Source organism: Hirundo rustica, chromosome 12 (genome assembly GCF_015227805.2).
Source record: "Hirundo rustica isolate bHirRus1 chromosome 12, bHirRus1.pri.v3, whole genome shotgun sequence".
Lineage (NCBI taxonomy): Eukaryota > Metazoa > Chordata > Aves > Passeriformes > Hirundinidae > Hirundo > Hirundo rustica.
The window spans coordinates 18,291,515-18,312,217 of NC_053461.1; the positions used below are offsets into that span (position 1 = coordinate 18,291,515).

The 20,703-nt window shown below is 46.2% G+C and overlaps 1 protein-coding gene across 9 annotated transcripts in view; it reads left to right on the forward strand.

The window, feature by feature from the left end:
- The window catches only part of CHL1 (cell adhesion molecule L1 like), a 130,448-nt gene that overhangs the window by 79,095 nt on the left and 30,650 nt on the right, over positions 1-20,703 (forward strand). For 8 of the 9 annotated variants that reach the window (XM_040075819.2, XM_040075821.2, XM_040075826.2 and 5 more), the window contains 6 exons: positions 6,820-6,942; positions 7,675-7,845; positions 9,615-9,662; positions 11,431-11,551; positions 14,408-14,592; positions 20,394-20,525. In XM_040075819.2, coding sequence (XP_039931753.1) covers positions 6,820-6,942; positions 7,675-7,845; positions 9,615-9,662; positions 11,431-11,551; positions 14,408-14,592; positions 20,394-20,525 — 780 coding nt within the window. The remainder of the gene's footprint in view (positions 1-6,819; positions 6,943-7,674; positions 7,846-9,614; positions 9,663-11,430; positions 11,552-14,407; positions 14,593-20,393; positions 20,526-20,703) is intronic. The other variant, XM_040075825.2, reaches the window with a different exon arrangement.

The following is a 20,703-nucleotide window of genomic DNA, read 5'->3' on the forward strand; positions in this document are numbered from 1 at the left end:
TGGGAGGGAGCTGCTGAGGGCGCCATGTAAATGTACTTTACGAGTGCTCCTCATGAAAGACAGGCTTTGGTTTCCCTTCCATCCAGTTTTATGGATTTCTTTTTTTCCTTGGGAAATCTATTTCATGTTGCAACGTGCAGCACAGTAATCCCTGACGCCAGAGCTTGGTGTTGGGTGAGGAATTAGCAGGATGCCGGGGGTTGCTCTGTGCTTCACTCTCCACCACCTTGCAGCTGTTTTAAGGGAAGAGTTTTCCAGAGCAGAGGAGAATTGCAGAAAGCTTCAGGAGTGAGCTGAGCTTTATTGAACTGTTGGCTCTGCAGGTGGGACAGAGCAGCTGATGGCAACTTCAGGCAGGGACAGGAGAGTGATGCAGTTAAATTTCAGACAGGATGCAGTTTTTCACTTTGGAGTCTGGCCAGGGCAGTGGGGTTAATGCAACTTCTCTCAAGCAAAATATCTCAAACTCATTACATCTGAGAGGAGCTGAAGCGCCCAGTGTCATGTTTGTGCCTCCAGCAGCAGAATATTCTGATATTCCATTGCTGCTGAGATAAAAAGGATGCTCAGATGGAAAACAAGGAGTTGATGTATTTGGGATTATTAAATCTGCATTCAGAGATTTTTTTTGCTTCTAATGAAAAACTGTCTAGAGTAGCTTAAGTGGATATTAAATATATTGGGAGTGGATGGCAACAAATCTATGGAGAGGTTACAAACATGGTTGTTATCAAAAGCAAGGGGAATTTTAGTGTTAATATATGCAAAGTCCTAAACCCAGCAAGAAAACTACACGGTACAGCTAGTGTATTAGAGGGATTTACCCAACTCACACATCTCCTAAAGCACGTTTGCTGCTATTAGAACTCTTCTGCCATCAGTTCCTTCGTTTGCTGGTGCAGCGCAGAAGCTGCAAATTAAATCGGGGATTCAGAGAGGAGTGGAGGGCACCTTTGATTTTCTGGAGTGCTGGGTGCTCTACAACCGGTGAGAGAGCTGCTGGTGCACAGAGCCGCTGTAAATCAGGCCCTGCCACGGAGGGGCTGGGGATCAATGACCCCTCTTCATCCCCAGGGTTTGAAGCAGGGACTGGTACATGTGAGATCACTCCCTGCATTCACCGAGACCATGCAGAGGTGGCAGAGCTGTGCCAGCTGCATTCAAGTCAGATGTAAAGCTCCTTGGCAAAGTCACCGTGCCAGGGAAGGGAAGAAAACCCCAGCGAGGCAGAGCAGGGCAGTTTCTTTCATAAATTACGTTTCCACTGCAGAAGCAGAATGCTGGGTCTGTAAGGCTGCTGCTGAAAAGGAGAACAAAAGAATGTTTACTCACAGTAGTCATTCCGGGGAAGCAATGGAAATGTCAGCAGAAATGATCATTAAATCTCACCTCCATAATGAAAGTACCCCACCTCCCCTATGTAGGATGACATTAAGGAGAGGGGGAAGAATGGGCTCTGAGGATCTCGATGTGTTTGCAGCTCGAACAAAGGCCAGATTGTTACAAGATACATTCAGCATGAAAATGAATTTAAATGGTGAGAACACAGACTTCAGCTCCCCTCCTCCAGCATTTCAGGAATCTGCTGCTTGAATTAGTGAGCAGGCCCCATGCCAGAGGAAGGAGGAGAAGTATAGTTTAAACTTCTTTAATTAACTGTGCTGTAAAAGACTCCTCATGGCACACTGAGTTAAGATTTATGCTCAGTATTTCTAAAGCTGCTGCTCTGAAAGACCAGAGACCTGAGGATGGAAATATTGGCTGAATGTAAAATTATCCCGTGGCAGGCTGTGCTCTGCCAGTGGTGTTAGTGCAAGAATTCCCAAAGAAAGCCAGACCTGAATTAATACTCAAACGCTCAGGTGTGAATATCCTGAAATCAGTAAGAGATACTGAGCTGGTATTGAAGTTGGAGGTCTCAGTTTTGTGAAGCCTGTAGGGAAAACAAGAGAGCAATTCACAGAGACTTTGCAGGTGATGGGAATGAAATTTAACCCTCCTGCCCCCTATGCCAGTGGCCTTCACTTCTGGCAGCTTTTCTGGCCACTGAAATCATTGGGCTCGCTCTGATTCTTGCCTGTAGCCATCATTTTTGGGAAGGATAACAGAGATTTACCCAGAAAAAAGCTGTCACTGATTCCATTCCTCCTCTCTGGGAGCGAGCGGACTCCCAGCCATGCTCTCCCTGACAGCCAGGCTTTGCTAACATTTTCAATTTAAGGCAGCAATTAAAAAAATCCATAAACAAGCAGGGTCATATCTCATAAACAGTTCAAAGGCTGCAATGGAAATTACAGATTTAACTACTACTCCTGCTCCATGGATCAGAATATCAATTGAGGCACGGAGATGAGCCCTGGAAACTTCCCAAGCTTCACTCAGTGCAGCTCAACATCAGGGGCTGCAAGTCACGGTTAAGATTTCCTTAAAATGTTGGGCTGCTTGTTGTACAAGATACAGATCTGAGTGAAAAATTATAATTCAATACTAATTAAAGTGTCTAAGGAGCTGGAAGTTTCAAGGTTATAGAAATTCCTTGACTATTTCTGCTTTGCCTCACTTCTACATCCTTTAAGGAAAAATATGAGACTATCCATGATGGATCAGGATAAGTTCTCCTTTACCCCAGGATATCTTCAGTAGAATCCGCAGGGACGGTTATAAAACCAGACCTGGGTTACAGCGATGCTTTTCTACGATAATTTCACAAGGTATTTGCTAATTGCTGATTTGCCATCCTGAATTCACTCCCATTTTACACCTGATATTGGTAGAAACAAGACACAGGGATCTCAAGGACAAATTATCTGGAGAGATGCTTTTCCTCTGATCAGTTTCTCAACACTTGACCCCAAAACGTGTAAAATACCCGATGGGATGGGCTCCATTCTCACATAAACTGGAATAAATTGCCATAATTAATGCAGTTTTAATGTGAGGTCACTGTGATCAGCAGTAGGACAAAACTTGAGCTGGAGGACTAAAACTGAGCTGTAGGACAAGGTGTCCTGAATGGATCCCTGAGTAAATCTGGAGCAATGTTGGGGACTGGAGTTCCCAGCTCTGCTTGCTGCATCTCTGAATCTCTATTTCTGCTAAACTCAAACTAAGCCTTTCTATTGCACCCTGTTGGTCTCCCTCCTGTTTGCCTGCGGCTGAGAAACTGCATTTTCTGGAGGGATAAGGAGGAGAGACTCAGGCTCCTTTCTGGATTTTCTCCCAGCCCCCCCGAATTTGCCAGGGGTGCTTCAGCCTGGTGTCAGGCACAGCTCAGTCATTAAACTTCGATTCACCCCAGGGATTAAGCAGATCCCGGCTCCTCGCACAAATGACTCTGGCCACTGATAATCTTCCATTTCCATGGTTCACACACTGTCAGAGCGCTTCAGTTCTGGTTTTTGAGTGCAGCCTTGTTGGGGAAAAACCTTGGTCAGCAAAGCCTTTCCCAGGAGTATTTGAGGAGGTGTCATAGTGGGATTTTAGGAGATTCTCCATAGCTGGAGTTGGGAGTGCAGGTTTCCACCTTCCCTGAGGCTGTTCCATTCACACCCCATGATTTGTGTGTGCTGAGCCCTCCTGGCCCCTCAGCCTTTCTCAGAGTCACCAAATCCCACTGCTCTCCCCCGTGCCCTGGAAATGTGGGAAGCAGCACCCAGAGCTGTGCTGGATTCTCTGTCTCTTCTCATCGCATTCCTTTTTTGGGCATTCCATGGAATATTGACATAACAGCTTCAGTGCTATCACTGCAGAGACATCAGCTGGATTTTTCAGTGCTGCACTGAGAACTCTGTGCAATGTTAAACACTTCCAGGGCAAAATTTATTTTGTGTGATGCTGTAGATTTTAACTCAGCTACCTTGGTTTCTGTGATCAGCCACAAATCAGTGGTGATTGATTCTGGAATATCCTCTAATTAGAAGATAGGAGCCCTGCAAAAAGATCCAAAATATTGTCTGCATACACATCCTGAAGATTGATGTGCAAAAGGCAAAGTCTAATGTGATGGAAGCTCTTTATTTTTAATAAATCTGAATTCAGAAGCAGATATTTTTCTAGTCTTTGAGACCAGTGGGACCCCGGCAAAAAAATTATGCTTGTCAGAAGGTTTGGCTCAGGAATTTATCATCAGTTTTCATCTCTTGCAAAGCTTCAAGGATTAAACTGTTCAAAATTATTAATGATGAGGATAAAAATCAAAGTTTTCAATGCTTTTCATGGTGAACTGAGGAAAAACAGCATGGAAGGACCCAAATGACCTGATCACCTGTGGTGCAAGTACTTGTTGGAGGTGGAGGACATTTGGGGTCAAATTGCTGCTTCCCCCAGTGAAGTCCAGCTGCCAACATCTGGGCCCATGCTGGAGATGAATGTCTGTGCTGCCAGCTAATGACACCAGGGCTGTGGCTTGTCGCTGTCTCCTGGTGGGACTCAGGAAATTTCTGTATAATTCTGTAATTAGTGGCCACAGAAATTCACTGAGAAGCCCAGTGGTTATGGCACCCAGCTGGGATATCAGAAACCCAGATTTGGTTCTGGTAAATGAGGCAAAAAATGGGTTTGAACAAGGGGTTCCAATGTCCTAAATAAGTCATCCCCTATTAATCCATTTGCTGATCTCATTGCTTTGGTCAGAAATCCCTTACCCTTCACCTGATCCAGCTGATTTAAAGTTTTGTTGTGAATGACGTGCTTTGGGGAATAAATAAGCTTTAGATCAAGAAATTGGTTTTTCCTGCTGGAAAAATATCCCACCTCTGCAGTCAGCAGATGTATTTCCCAGGGCTTGAGGATTGCAGGTTACTGGAGGTACTGGATATGAATATGCAGCTCTTTTCTTTTTTTTTTTTTTAACCTGAAATTTCACCTGCAGGGTGTGTGATGCTCATTAGCTGCATTTTGCCTCTCCTAAGAATTCCTAGCCCATTAACAACCCTCCCGGAGATAAAATCTCTGCAGCGTCTGCATTCAGGCAATCAGCACAGGAGTGATCGCTTCTTTTCACGTTTACTAACCCCGAGATGTGTGGAGTGTCCTCAGAGCCCTGTCCCTGCATTTCTCCCCCTCTCCTTTCCTTTGCCTCCTGCACTGTGACGTTGCAGATTCCCTGCTGGACCACTGATGTCCCAAGTTGTGGAGCTGCTCCCTGTCGTGACTTGGAGGTGATGTTTGCTGTGCCAGTTTGACTCTGCCCAGCCTCTGTTCCCCGTCCTCGGCTGTTTAATTGCTGCTCATTTTTGCTGGTTGATGCTGGTCTGAAGTGAAACTTTGGCCAGTTTGAACTTGCCTGAAATGAAAGCGGGAGGCGACGTCAGCCCTGAAACTGCCCGAGCCCAGATCCTTCAAGGAGTGGTTCCATTTTGCAGGCTGCTTTCTCTGTGATCATCTCCCAGCTGAGTCTGGGGTGGGCTCCAGCCCAGCTCTGCTCCTCATTTTCCCACGAGCTCCAGCAGCATTTTGGGCATCCAGATTTGCCCAGGTGTGCCAAGCACGGATCAGGCTTTGAACTGAATGCTGGCATCAGGTGCTGTGGGTGATGAAACATTGATCCATTAACAAATTAAGCTTTGTTTAAGCCCAGCTAGAGCAGCCCTCATGCAGCCCTGTGAGCTTTGTGCTAAACCTGCACTCTGAGCCTGCAGGAATCCATAGCTTGGCTTCCATGCCTGAGGAGGCAACAAAGGCTTCACTCCAGCCTTCCTCTGATCCTGGGGATGGAGAAGTGATGCAGTATTACACCTGGCCAGGTGTAATGATCCCTCTGAGGATGGATCAAGCTCTGAGGAGTGACCTGCAACCTCCCAGAGTGGATCAATAATATTGTGTGAGAGAGTTCTTCAGGTGTGTTTTGTAAAAAAAAAGGTTTTAGTAAATGAGAAAAGAGCAAATGATACAGAAACAAAAGAACAAAACCATGTGCAGGTGTTGGAGAATCATCTGACACCAGGCTAAGACACCCCAAAAGCACTGAACACTTCTGAGCTCCTTCTTAAATGCTCAGTGTTTTAGGGGGGGCTTTTGGTTTGCTGTCAACAGAAGCAGCCACAGGTTCTGAGAAACCTTTCCAAAGCCCAGCCAGTGTCCCTGTGCTGGCATTGGACTAACCAGGTGAGAGAAAGACAGAAAGTTCTGGTGCTTTTCCATAAAGGTCTGAGGTGTAACTGAAGCCCCTTTCCCTCATTTGGAAACATCTACCTGGTCATGGGGAGTGCAGTGCAGCAGAGGAGAGCTGGGACAACTCCAGGCACTAACCTGATGTCTGTCCTCACCTGCAGTGATGTGCAGTGGGTCCTTGGGAACCAACCATGTTCTATCCAAGGTTTCCCAGAACATCCCTCACTTCCCGGCTGGTTTCTGATCCCCTGGGAGCAGCTGGGGCCCCAGCAGTTCCCGGCCCTCTGTGCCAGGCTTGTCCTTAGGGACCCTGTGGCCTTGAGTGATCCCTTCCACACAGCACAAAGGAGCTAAAGAAAGTGTTTGAAAAGAATTGCGTTAAAGTAAAGCCCAAGCAAAGCACAGGACATCACAAACAAGTGTTAAACGTCCCCATTCAGTGCCTGGCTTTGGATAGGATGCTCCAAGAACTTTGTGAATGATGGGATTCCTGTTCTGAGTGTCCCAGAACACAGGGATTTCCTGCTCTGGGTACGGCTCATCCTTGCTCTGTGCCTCTGTGGAAATTAAAACTAGAATTAAAGGCAGAGAATGCAAAGGGTGATGTAAAGGTAAATATTTTATTAAAACTGCGTCAAGGGGAAAGCAAAAGGCAACATTTCAAAAGGTACCAATAAAAGAGGAACTTCTTTGCTTTTTTTTGTGCAGGTGTACCAAAATTCCCCAAAGAAAAAATCGAGCCTCTGGATGTGGAGCATGGAGATTCTGTGATCCTGCACTGCAACCCCCCAAAGGGAATCCCCCCTTTGCATATCTACTGGATGAATATTGGTGAGTTAATGGTTCTGGCACAACTCGCACAAGGGGGCTCCCAGTATTTGTCTTTCAGAGCAGTTTCATTGCAGATTCATCATGGATAGGAATTGTAATTGTTCAAGTGCTTGGGAGAACTATCTGGATATTGAAGAACAAAATTTAAAAAACAGAGGATGGAGATCTGGTTTTACACGAGCCAAAGTTAAATTGTTGAGTGCATTGATGCAGCGTCTCATAAAATATGAGAAATCAAGTAATTTATTTATTGGTGAGTCTGCCGGTGATGAGGAGTCCTGCATTTAGAGGAGAGAGGATCTCACGTGTCAATATGTTATTTCTATCATCATTGTTTTCCTCCTTCCATAAGCTGATGGTTGATTTATGATCCTACAGGAAAAATAATCCACCAGGTTTCTATGATTAGTTCCTTGGGATTTCTGGTGTGTTATTCTGCAGCGTTTGTGCTCTGCAGGAATTTCTGGCTTTTGGGAAGCAAAATAACTCTGGTTTTCAATTACCAATTTTTCCTTATCAGTTATATAGGTATATATTACTATATAATTTTTTTTTATTTTTATCACTTGCGTATTGAACATTGGCAAATAACCCATCGACTCTGCTGGATTTTCTGCCTCTTTTACTTCAGAGCGTAATTCTCTCTCTGTATCTGTAAGGAAGCAGGGGAGGGGAGCGTTTGGTGAAACAGCCCCGTGTTGTCCCCACCTCACGATTCCTTTCCCTTGCCAGATCTGCAGCACATCCCACAGGATGAAAGGGTCTCCATGAGCCTGAAGGGAGACCTCTACTTTGCCAACGTGGAGGAAAGCGACAGCAGGAGTGACTATTGCTGCTTTGCCGCCTTCCCCAGGCTCAGGACCATCGTGCAGAAGATGCCGATGACGCTCAAGGTTTCCCGCTGTAAGTGTGGGGCTGAGCTCTTTGTTTGCTGCTGGTTTCTGAGCTCCCCAGGCAGCGGTGCATGCAGGTGTGCGCCCTGGCTCTCTCAACAAAGGGCACCTTGCTGAGCTTATTCCCTGCATTATTAACCTCGTTCTTGGGGCCAAATTTCGCTGAGGAAAGCTTCTTGCTCTAGACTGTGTTCTAGGCAGCCCGTCCCAGGGCATCAGATTGTCCTGTCCCATCTGGGTCGCCAGGAACTGATGCCTTGGGATGGATGGGCACCTGCAACAGAGGCTAGACAAGATTAAGAGAGTGAAATCAGGTATTTATTAAAGGCCTTCAATAGATGCACCTTGGGCAAGCCAAAGCTACACCCAAAAATGGACAATGGTCATGAGTTTTCACACTTTTATGTTTGGTCCATTTGTATGTTGAAGGTTAATCTTCAGCTGATGAAGTCATTCACCCCAAGTTTGCTGCCCCCAACTCACTTTTGTTTCCATCTCTCAGGCCTGAGGCAGTGAGGTGTCCTTGATCCCCAGGCCTGCAGAGGAATTGCTGTGGCTGACCAAAATGGGGAATACAGTAGCTGACTCTCCATGTGGAGTTTAGAGTTATACACTAAAGCAGTACAGGATTTGAAAAATATAAGAGCTAAAATCCCCAGGCATCACAATCAGACCCCAAAAGTGCCCTGTCCTTCTTCCTGCTGTCCCCACAACGAAAGCCAAGGATGCATTTGGGAAATCTGCTGCTCTTGAGTCCAGCAGGTGCCCCAAGGATGGGACTTCACTGGGCTTGGGGGATTTTGTGGCCACCTCCTTGCTGGGCAAGGCTTGATTTGGTCCTGCTGCAGCAGCGAGGTTGGAAGGATGATGTTTTCCAGGTTTTTCCAGGCAGCCTGGAGCATCAGAAACACAAGAAGTGTGTCCAGTTCCTTGAATAAAATATTCCAGTTGTTCGTTAAAACCTCTGATCTTTCAGGCCTACACATCCCAGAAAGCCAAGGAGAATTTTGTGTACAGGAATGAAACCCTCATGTTTAATATGTGATTTTTGAGAGTTTTCTTACCGGGATAAAAAGATGAAGGATTAATAGTGGCTTTGTGTGTTTAATGTGTGCTTAGACGGCATCTTGGGATAATAATTGTGAGAAAAACATCCAAATTAAATGTTGCTCTCTGTGGCTTTTCAAATGGGTCCAGTCCCTCACACATGGACACAGAGATTAGAGAAAAGATGGGTTTTGGCTGCTGGTAGCCCTGGAAGCGGCCCAAAATCCCACTTCAGTGTGTCCACCTTGTCATCAAAGCCACGGGACTTGGGTCAGGAAAAGATGAGAGGCGTGAACTGAAAGGGTTCTGTAAACTCAGCTTGACATTGCCCACTCCACTGTGTGCCAAGTGCCTGGCAAGGGACGGCGTTAAAAATAACCAGAACAAAAATAAGCAATGGGAAACGAGAGAATGGGCACATTTTAGAACATTCCTCTTTGTGGATACTTAGTGATTTTTATTATTGTAGATAGCAAGGATGAAATGCTGTTTATATCACTCATGAAGCACTTTTCAGAATAACACAAATCTTTAAGGCATTTTCATTGTGTTTTTAAAACTCTGTTGCTCATCTGTTGCTTTCCTTTATATTTTTCATCCATTCTTTCTTTCTTTTGGGGCAGAAATTGGGAGGTGGGGAGGGGCATGGTATTGTTTTGGTTGATTTATGGTTTCTTTTGATTCTGTCTCAACCCTGCATGTTTGTTTGGTTGTCATTTTTATTTATTTCAGTAAAGCATGCTAATGACTCAGGCTCACCTAACGCTGCCGTTACTAAGGGTGAGTTGAATGCATCTGTTTTTAGCCTTTGAACTGAGACTCCACCAGCTGAGGTGAAATGGGAGCTGCTCAAAAACGCATCACAAAAGCCTCTTGATTGCGATGGGGTGGATTTAAGCAGTCCAGGGAGCACAATTGGCTCATCTTGTAGTTTCTGAGAGCAATCTGCAGGGTTTTTAATAAAAACGGCAGTTTTTTGGTTTGGTTTTTTTTTTTTTACTTGGGAAAGGAGCTTTGTAAGGAGGTGGAAGTGAGGGCGTTGATGTTCTGGGTTTCTCATGTTATCAGTTCAGAGCAGGATGCTCCAAATCTTTTCCTGGCAGTCAGGAGGACTCTGAGATGAGGCAGCTGGTTTGACACCATGAATTCAGGTCCCAGGGGTCACCCAGGGGCTGCATTGCTCCGGGATGAGCTCAGGGTGTGGATTTACGGAGCTGGCTGTCCCCATCACCTCGGTGTAGATGGGAGGTGGCTCTGTCACCAGCATCGGTGACACCCTGTGGGTTCCCATCTCCCCCTCCTTTGTGAGTCCCTCTCTGTGTGCAGATCCTGAAAATGCCCTGCGTTTCTCCACCTGGTTCCTTTGGTTTCAAATATATGAAATTTAGAACCTGTAGCTCTTGACCCTTCATTTCTTCCCTTAAATGGCTTCTAAGAGCCTTTTTTTTTTTTTTTTTTTTTTTTTTTTTCTTCCCAATTTAACCTCCTCTAAGAGATTTTTTTTATTATCTTTTGCCAGACGAGCACCGAGGTTTCTGAAAGAGGGTTTATTTTGGGATGGATACCTCAGAGCACTCATCACTCCTGTGACTTTGCCCGTGGAGCTGAGCCCCGGGAGCAGGACAGGCAGTGCTTGTGATGCTCCAGGAGCAGCTTTCCCCTGGAAGGGATGTCAGAACTGGTGCTGGGAAGGGGGCCTGGCTGCCTTTGGCAGCAGGAGGTGGAGGGCAGATGGGAAATGTGTGAGTGTGTCCAGAGGCACCAGCGTGTTCTGCTGCAGCTCAGAGCACTCGTGACACAGATCTGTGGAGATACAAAGCAAGGGGAAGTTAAAATTAAAAGTGAGAAAACGGTTTGGGGAGCTCTGTGTGGTCCTTTATCAAATCATCCATAACTGGGTATTTTTTTAAGAACTATCACCATTTGGGGACTGATTCATTAGTGTGCTAATTGTTATGATAGTGATAACTGGGCAGCCACTGAACCCTGCATTTTTCATCCTAAAACCCTTGTTTGGCAGGCTGGAACAAATGGGATGTTAGAATCAAACATAGGTCAATCTTGTTTTATTATTTTTACAGTCTTCCTTACAAATTGTATTTCCGTTACTGTGGATTTAATAACTGGAGTGGGGGGGACAATTCCGTGGGATGCTCAAGCCAGGAAAGGGGGGGTTTCACCTGAGGTTTAAAAGATGATGGAGCCAGTGCAGGAGAAATGTGAAAAGAATGGTGGAAAATCAGCAATTGAGAGGATCAGACTGTCTGAGGGGTGATAGGAAGGGCCAGTGCAAGGAAAAAAAGATCAAAAACTGTAGGAAAAGGAGTTTCCCAGCACTGCTGCCTGTTTACATCACCGTGCCTCCCTTCTGACCATTATCAGGGGAAATAAGGGTTCCTGGATTAGTCTCAGAGTTTTATTTATGTATAAATAAAAGAGAAAACCCACAAATCGATGTCAGAAACTTCTTGTCAGCAGTGATGTTTGTGGCATTACTGAAGAGCACCCGAGATCCCCCGCCTAACTTCTGTTTTGTTTCATCTTCCAGCGAATTTCCTCAAGGAAAGGAAGCCCAAACTGCTGATCCCTCCTGAGTCTGCTGGCAGCAGCTCTTCAGTCACTGTCATCAAGGGAGGTGTCCTGCTCCTCGAGTGTATCGCTGAAGGGCTGTGAGTAATGGAAATGCTGCGCAAACTTAATCACCTTCGGAGGTAGAAATGAGCAAAGAAGGAGGGATATTGCAAATTAGGCAACAGTTTTAAATGGGACTCCTGTGCTGAGCTTTTTGCACCTGTAACTCAGCACAGAGTGCACATATTGGTTATTGCTGTAGCTTGTAAACCAGTAATTAAAACCACAGTGTGGTAAGTATATATATATATATATATTATTTTTTTTTACTGTTCTGTTAAAAAGAAACATTGAATTTTTTTTTAGTAGTGTTACTTTTCAGACATTGAGAAACTAGATAATATCAGCATCAACTTCAGTGCTTTCATTCACAACCTGTAACGGGTTTGGGGTTTTTTTTTGTTTTGCCAATTCAGTTGTGCTTCAATGCTCAAAATTCAAGATTTTCCAGGTGTAAGAGCACATTTAAAAAAAAAAAAAATAAAAGGTCTTGAGTGATGCAGCACAAGACATCCTTTAAGGAATGGGAAAAATCATCCATCTCAACTACAGCAGGAGATGCTGGTTCAGGAGTGGACGTGAACCTGGCTGTTTTCTGTGTCCATTCCCCAGCATCCAGAACTTCCATAAAAGGTGTTAATTCCATGGTGTCCTCACAAATGACAGGATATTGAGGAACAAATCCATGGCTACGTAGGAGTGCAGTGAACCAGCATCAGCTGTATTAGTTTGATCCTGCTAAATCCAACAGCAAAGGGCAAACCTCAAACCTTGGACACTTCCAGGGATCCAGGGGCAGCCACAGCTTTTCTGAGCACCCTGTGCCAGGGTCTGCCCACCCTCACAGGGAAGAATTTTTTCCCAAAACACCTCCAAAATGCCCTCTAAACCCTCTCTCAGTTTGAAGCCATTCCCCCTTGTCCTGTCACTCCAAGCTCTTTCTAAATTATCTCTCTCCGCCCGGCTGACTCCCCTCAGGTAGTGAAAGGATTCACACAGGGAAGGGTTAAAACAGCTGCTTTATGGTGGGAAATCAGGAGAATTTTGTCCTTGTAAATGACACGGGACAAAACGAGGGTAAGGAAGGAAAGGGGCTGGGGAGTAGACATTGAGTGCCACCCTCACAAGGAGCTGTGGTTCCCTTCTCAAGCCTGCTCACTCAGCCACGAGCCCGGCTTTGCTCTTCCCGTTTCCCAGTTTGTCCCATGAGCCCATCAGCGCAGAAGTCGAGCTGCCAGCAGAGAAACAGGGAACCTGTGCCCCCAGTAAATCCCCAGTGAAAGCAGAGTCCCCTCTGGTTTGGCTGGGACAGAGCTTTGTTCAGGGCAGAGCTTTCAATCACCATCCCCCGGTGCTGGACGTGGAGCTGCAGACTCTGCTTCACATCGAGATAATTCCCATTAACGGCTCTGCCATTGCATCCCCTCCATAAAATTCCAAAGTCAGGATATTTATCTGCCTGCACATGTTTAGGGCACTTTGGTTTTTTTCCATATGGGCTTGAAAGGGCATTGCTGGTGGAAGCTGGCAAGGGGTTGAGTTGGCATTCCTGAAAGGAGGTGAATTACTTGTCTCTGTTGGATTCACTCCAGGTATCTGCGGTGAGTTTTGCAACACTTCCTTGTCTAATTCACTCCCCGTCAAGTGAATCTTCCAGCCCACGAACCTCCCCAAAGCCACAACTCCAATTTTGGAGGGTTTTCAAGGGGTTTTCATAGGGAAATCACCTTGGGAATACTCAAATATGAATTTTAATGTGCAAGCATGAGTATCAGATACAAGAGAAAGCCAGAAAAGTCTTTCTGTCCCTTTGGAAAAAGGTAGAAAGAAAGAAATATTTTTGTTTCACTCAAAATTTTCCAGGAAACTCTTTAAAAAATTAATTTTTTTGAACAAAATGGTTTTTTTTTAAGTGGTCACTTTAGAAAAAACACAAAGTACTTCTTTATCTTACCACCAAACACATATTTTCATTGAAATCCCTCAAAAATGCACCTTTTAGAATAAAATGTTGGTTGCCTTCTCTAAAATTCCCATTTTCAGCAGAAAAATGATCAGCTTTGCCTACATCTCTGCCAATCCATCCTGCCAAATGTCCACGGACCATGGAAGAGGATTTCATTGAACTCAGATCAGGGGCACCCGGCTGCAAAATAGGGAATTAAGGGCATTTCCAATCTGTCACTTTTTAAAGATTTATACCCTGAGCAGCAGCGGTGGCAGGAGGGCATGGCCTGGGAGCTGGCACTGGGACAAGAGCGGGATGAGGGCTCTGGGAGGGAATAATGGGATATTTGCAGGGCTGTGCTCAGAGCTGGTGGAACAGCAGAATTCCTGGGTACCTTTGTGCCTCCTGCCTGGGCATGGAGCCACAGGGACAGATGGGCACAGGAGGGAGCAGCTCTGGCACTGCGGCCGTGTGTCCCGCGCGGTGTCGGGGTCACCAGCAACGTCTGTCCCCAATTCTCTGTCACTTCTGGCGCTTTCCAAGGATGGGAAGAGCCTTTCAGCCACCTCCAAAGGGGCAGGCAGGGAGGGGGGCACTGCAATGGAGGCTGGCTCTTCTTGGCTGTCCTCAGGTGCCCTTTAGGAGCAGGATGGAACGAGCTCCGGCCCCTTTCCCGCTGTCCATGCCAAGACACATCTGAGGAATGCAGCTTTGCCCCGGTGAAAACCCCACTCACAGGGGCTGTGCAGAACAAGGAGCAGTAGAGTAGCTGTGTAGTGTAACCCTTAGGTAACCCCAGAGTTTTCAAAGTTTTAAAAGCCAAAAATCCTCTGAAAACACCTCTAAGGCGCCGGGTGTGAACTCCAGCAGCTCTGCCACCTGAAGCATCACAGCAGCTTTTTTTTGCTTTCAACTCAAAACCTTCTTTTTTTCCCTTTGCTCTCAGCCCAACTCCTCATCTCAGCTGGGTCAAGGTCACGGGAAACATGCCCAAGGACGAGCCAGAGACAGAGAATTTTGGGAAGACCCTGAAGATTGACCAAGTGACAGCGGCTGACGAGGGGACGTACCAGTGCACGGCCAGCAACCCCATGGGCAGGGCCAGGCACGAGTTCCACGTGCGTGTGGAAGGTGCGCAGAACTCTTTACTAAATTATTTCGGGACAAAAAAGGTGGGAAAAGGGAAGCGAAGGAGGCTCTTTGTTAATGTGACTCAAGCAACTCCCATCAATTTATGCCAGCCTCTTGGGTTTGGGAAGGTTTGCACAAAGCAGCAGCTCTAAAACAACAACAAAAAATATAAATAATGCTTTTTGGTTTTTTCCCCTCAACCATGAAGGCCTTAAAAAGCAGGGATCAATTTAAATATGTGAGCAGGTTCAATAGTCTAAAGATGGGGAGGGAGTCAAGCAGAGATGTTGATGAAATGCCTTGTGCTGAGCTGAAGGTCAGAAAAAAAGATCTAATTATTCTTTTTGCTCTTAAAAACTGTGAGAGTGGCTCTGCCCGGCCGGATCAGAGGGACATTTAGCTCAAGTCCTTTCCTGTGGTTTCCACCACAAGTGATTTCTTAGGGAGGGACCCCTATGGGAAAATGTGAAAATGCAGTGAGCAGACAAGGTACCACCCCTCTCCTCCTTCACCTTTGCTGTGATTTTTCTACAGGCACAACCTGAGCTGGGAGTGTTCTCTCTAAACCCTGAAAAGTATCATAAAACCTGTGGGACAAAGTAAAAATATGCTTTCTACTGTTTTTTAACAGTTAAAAATACGGGAGATATGACTCTTTTTGTCACTTCACTGAGTACCCAAGGTTCCTTTTTCCCTTCTCCTCCTCCCCAGACCCCAAGGTGTGCCTCAGGTGGAGATGCCGTTCCCCAGGAGCCAGCAGAGCTCTGAGAAAACTTTGTTGCAGAGCTGAGAACTCTCCCTGCCACTTTCTTTGCCCGTAAATGGCCACAAACTGAGAACCCTGAGGCCCAGCTGAAAAACTGGCTGAAAACATTTGCCTGATGAAAAACGCTCCAACCTCTGCTCTGCACTTAAAAAAAAAAAATAAAATAAACCCCTGGCAGTTTTACCCTGCTAGAATCTTCCAAGTGCTTTATTTTCTTCAGGGCTCCTCACCCCTCTGTGGTCACTGGATTTCTGATGAGAGAAAAGCACTTTGAGCTCCCTGGCAGCTGAGGAAATGATTTTCTCCCAGCGGCTGAGGAGCTCTCTCCATTCACTCAGCCCAACCTTGTTCCTTGCACTCCTCTTTCCCTTTGCTGGGAGCGTGGCAGAGGAGGATCCCAGGGCATGGCGAGTTCTCAGCTGTGGTGGAGGGGAAGTGCTGACTCCTAGAAATCCCTCCAGATGGTTTGGAGCATCTCTCTGCTGTAGCAGAATATTTTAACAATCTGGCTATGATTTTCTCGGCTGCAAAAATCGATTTCCTTCAAAGAAATTGCAGGAGCTGCAAAAACTAAAATACCAGAGAAATGGCATTAATTTTGCAGTTTAGAATATTGACCTTTTTTCTCCCAGAGCTTCCAGAGGAAGGGAAACTTCCTGGCAAATTGTTATTCCCGTTTAACAAACAAGCGCTCAGAAAAAGAGAAGAGAAGGAAACGATCCCACTGCAGCCATTGCAATGTAAAAAAAAAATTCCTTTCCCAATTGCTGTTAAATCCATTTTTTTTCCATGTGTGTAACTAATGGTGGCTCCTGTCAGCAGCAGGGGTTCTTCCCGTTAGGAGTCACCTCACATCCAAGGTATCAAGGTAAACCTGAGCCCAGACCCTGCTGTCTTCTACAATTCCCGAGCAGCAAGTGTCGCTGCCGTTAATCAGAGCTGGACACGTTCATCACTCTTGCAGGAGCTCCTGTGAGCACACCCAAGGGCAGATCCTGAGCATCAATTTCAGGAGGCTTCAGGGAGCTTGTGCTGACGTGGGGCTCCTCACACCTGACAGGTTCCTCTCACAGGAGGCATGCAGGGAGAAGAAAATTAAATATGGAAGAAAAATTATCCGTTATTAACCTGCAGCCATCCTCAGCGGAGTAAATCAGGATTTTTCTGTCACTCTGACGTGTTTTCTGTTCTGCTTCCCGGTATTTGAGGACCTCAAACCAACACCCCATCCTTCTAAATACCAGTTTTAATGATATTTGCATGCAGCCCACTTGCTAATCCTACCGAGTCTGAGGGCAAAGATTCAGGCAATCATTACCAAGCATATGAAAATATTCAGCAAGCAAATTGTTTGACTGTTTGAGCATTTTAATCTCTCTTTGCAAGGGAAGGTGTAGCCTGGAATGCCTGAGCAGACACAAGAACCTCACTGTTGTTTTTAAAATGAGAGAGAATTATTTTTTAAAAATATATATATATAGCAAAGCAAGCCCACAAATTGTTCTGAGTTCAAGTGTTTATTTGGTTGTTGTTTGCAGTTCACCGAACCCGACAGAAAAGGAAAATATAACCTACAAATCTTACAGGACCATAATGATCTAAAGTTGCTTTGATCTCGATTGAGGCTCCTAGGTGGGGTTTAATAGAAATAATTGTTACAATATAATGATTAATTACAGTAATAATGTAATAGCTAAGGGCCTTTGCAGTTGTGTCTCGTAATACTTTTATTACTCAGGCAGAGCAAAAGAAAAGAGATTGAATTAATGGGAAGCAGAACTGGGTGTTTCAGTCAGGCTCAAACTTTCTGTTTCACTGGAAAAAATTGCTCCAAGAGGGATGGAGAGCCCAAGGTGGTAACAGCAGCTGCTGCTGGCCCTGGAGTGGGACGGATTCCCAGCCTTTGGGAAGGGGGGAAGAGAGTTTGAAACAAACCTCACAAATTGGGAAAGTGGTGTGGGATAAAAAGGATGGGCTTCAGTAAGCACAAGTGAGGAGCAATGCTCACCAGGCAGCACTAATTGGCTTCATCAGCACGGGCTGGGAAATGCCTGCTTGGGTTTATTGGGAGAACCCACGGGATGGCAAGAGCAGCATGGCTGGGAAGTGTTAGCCTGGCAGAAAAGGGAAAAATCATCCTGGAAGATAGGAATAAAAGTGCAGTTGTTGCTGAGAACAGAGAAGGCCTCACTCAAAGTAAGCAGATTGACAACTTTACCTTCTTCAGGAAAGGTCAGGAGAGCGCAGCAGGGGTGTTCAGGGAGCTCAAAATCATGGCATTTGGGGGAAAAAAACCCAAAAAACATAGATATCTTTAATTTAGGAGAAATCACACCTGGGAAGTTTCTCCACCAAGTTCCCTGGGGAGGATGGAAGACAGGGAATAGCTAAACTTCAGCAAGGAAGAAGCTGGTTAGATGTCCCAAATTTGTTCTGCTCCTGGGAAAACACAGTGGGAGAGGCTGAAGGGAAGGTTTGGATCCTTTGTGGGTGTTTTAGATGCAGATGATTCTGCTCTGCTGGAGATGCCCATTTTGGATCACTTTCATTTCTGGATCTGTCAGTATTTCCCATGAAGACATGAATCAATCAGGAGGAGCAAATTGGGAACTCTTACCAGGAAGAATAACTGATGCAGTGAAATATTTGCCATTCCAGGTTAACTATTTGATTGTCCAACCCCTGGATTGTGTAGTTGTTAAAAAATATGCGTGTGTTTTGTTATATTTTGGGTACTTTAAGTGGTATAGCACATCTGCCAAGTGGAAAAGAGGTTCTTCAGCCTCTCTGTAAAATTGCATTTCACACCTGGCAAAATCTCACTGCCTCTGACTTCGCAGCCTCTTCACTTCCTTGGAGCACTCACAACAATTCCAGGGCTGAGAAAGGAAAGCAGGGACATCAAATATCAGCTCACACCAGAGTGTAGGCACAGGTGGAGATGGGCAGGGACCCTTCAGGTGGTTTTTATATTTTATTTTATTTTATCTCCAAAACAAGGAAATATCCTGTCTCAGTTCGTGGCAGATTCAGAGGAAAAGTTCCAAACCCACAATTTAATCAGGACTGCTGCAAACCTTTTCACCTCCATGCCTTTGACTCATCTCTTCCTGATGAAACCATGAAGTAAATGAGAGAGAAGGAAAAAGATCTGCAAAACCAAAATACGCTGGTGTTTGCAGAGCTTCTTTTCCCCTGGAGCCAAATACCAGGAAGCTTAACAGATGTGGTCATGTCACTGTGGGATGGGAAGCATGGCTGAGTGAGGATGTTGGTAGAAGAATCCCTGCTGTGTGAATGAAATGGGATGATTTTATCATTTTAAATAAGCTTTAGTGCCTTGAATTTGACTTCGTTCTTTATATGTTAATGAAACCGTTCCTGGGTGCTCCCCTGCGGGAACACTGGTCTGGGTGTGGAAATGCATCCCACTTTAGGGCTGTTTATTTTTAAAATATCTGTGTGAATGTGAGCAGTGATGTTTTGCTTTAGCACATCTCACTGATAACATCTGTTGCTTTATTACCAGGCAACAGCTCTGTTAATCTTCAAAGCATTTTATGAGCATTAACTAATGAATCCTCGCGTTTTCCCTACATCAGCTCACCTTTTTAACAGGCAAAAAGCCCCCCAGACCTCCCCAGCACTGGCAGAAGAGGCAGTGTCAGATCTGGTGTCAAAATCTCTAAGTTCGGTGCCTTCCAAGGGGAAATGATGAATTCAGGGCTGTGTTTCGGGTTGAGGCTGCCCACTGAAGGCTCAAGGACCTGCGTTCAGTCCGTGAATTACGCATTTATGAGATGAATCCTCTTTCTCTCCCCTTCAGTTCCCTTCCCTCGTTTTGGATGTCTATTCCCAGGGAGGTTTGGGTTCCCGATGCTCAGGGGCTGCTGTGCAGAGTTCTCCCAGAGCTTTCCCGGAGCAGCTGGGAAAGGAGAGCACAGGGAATGCAGCAGCGCATGGCTGCTCCTCTACCTCCACCCTGTGGGCACCCGAACCTCCCATCCCCGGTGATAACAGGGTGCTTCACCCTTCCTAAATGTGTTACGGATCAGCCTCTGCCCTGAGCACACGATGGGAATTCAGGAAGTCAAGGTGACGGTGCATTTCCTCAGCACAGGGAGAGGGATGGATCAATCCTGTCCTGGAGCTCTGCCGCTCCCGGGAAAGGCGATGAGCGCCACGTGCGCGTACCTGGCGAGGGGGATTCGAGCTTGTTTGGGATATTCACACCTTGTTTGTCTTGCTGAAACAGCCTCACCTTAATTCATAAATCGCACTCACCTCTGAGGATCCTTGTGGAAATGCCGGCTCATTCCCTCCTTCCCTCTCCCCTCTCGTTATTCCACCCGGATAAACGCTGCCCGCTCCTGCACCCTGCCTGACACTCACCAAGGCTGCAGGACAGGGTTGGCGTGTGCTGATGCTGATTGTGCCATTCCTTTACACGGGAAGTGTGAGGAATCCAGCCCAGCCACGGGATGGGCTGCGAGCAGTGCCTGGGAAGTGTTGGTGGCGTTTGCCATCTCCTGGAGAATCCCAGCAACAGCAGAGGCACACGATGGGCTGCGACTGTGATGCCTGGGGATTTCAGTTTTTATATTTTCCATATATTTGTACCCCTGCAGTTCTTTAGTGTGGAACTCCAAACTCCACACACAGTGGGAGCTGCTGCTTCCCCATTTTGGTCACACACAGCAATTCCTCTGCAGGCTGGGGATCAAGGACACCTCACTGCCTCAGGCCTGAGAGATGGGAACAAAAGTGAGTTGGGGGCAGCAAACTTGGGGTGAATGACTTCATTAGCTGGAGCTGTAATTGGGAGATGAACCCCAATGTGCAAATGGACCAAACTGATCAAAGTGTGAAAAACCGTGAGCCGGGGTCCATTTTTGGGTGGCTTTTTCTTCCTTAAATGGACTTGAAGGCCCTTCAATGAATAGAACAGCTTTTAATTCCCTTAATTCTGCTTGGCCTCTGTTTTCAGGTAGCCCCAAAAGGCATCAACTGATCCCTGTCCTGTCTCTTTTCCCAGAGCCTCCCCAGTGGCTGAAGAAGCCCGAAGGTGGCGTCTACAGCGTGGGGACAAACCTGGTGCTGCTGTGCGAGGCCATCGGGAACCCCGAGCCCAGCATCCAGTGGAAGCTCAACGGGATGCCCATCGATGGTAGGTGCAGGGCCTGGGGTGCTCCTCCAGGCCCTGTCCAGGTGGGATGTGCCTCTGTATCACCCACAAGTCCTAACGAGCTGAGCGATGTCTGGTTTGGAACCTCTTTAGATGCGAATTGTTTATCTGCTTAGATAAACTAATATTTTAACAGGATTCTTGGGGAGGGTAGTGGTGA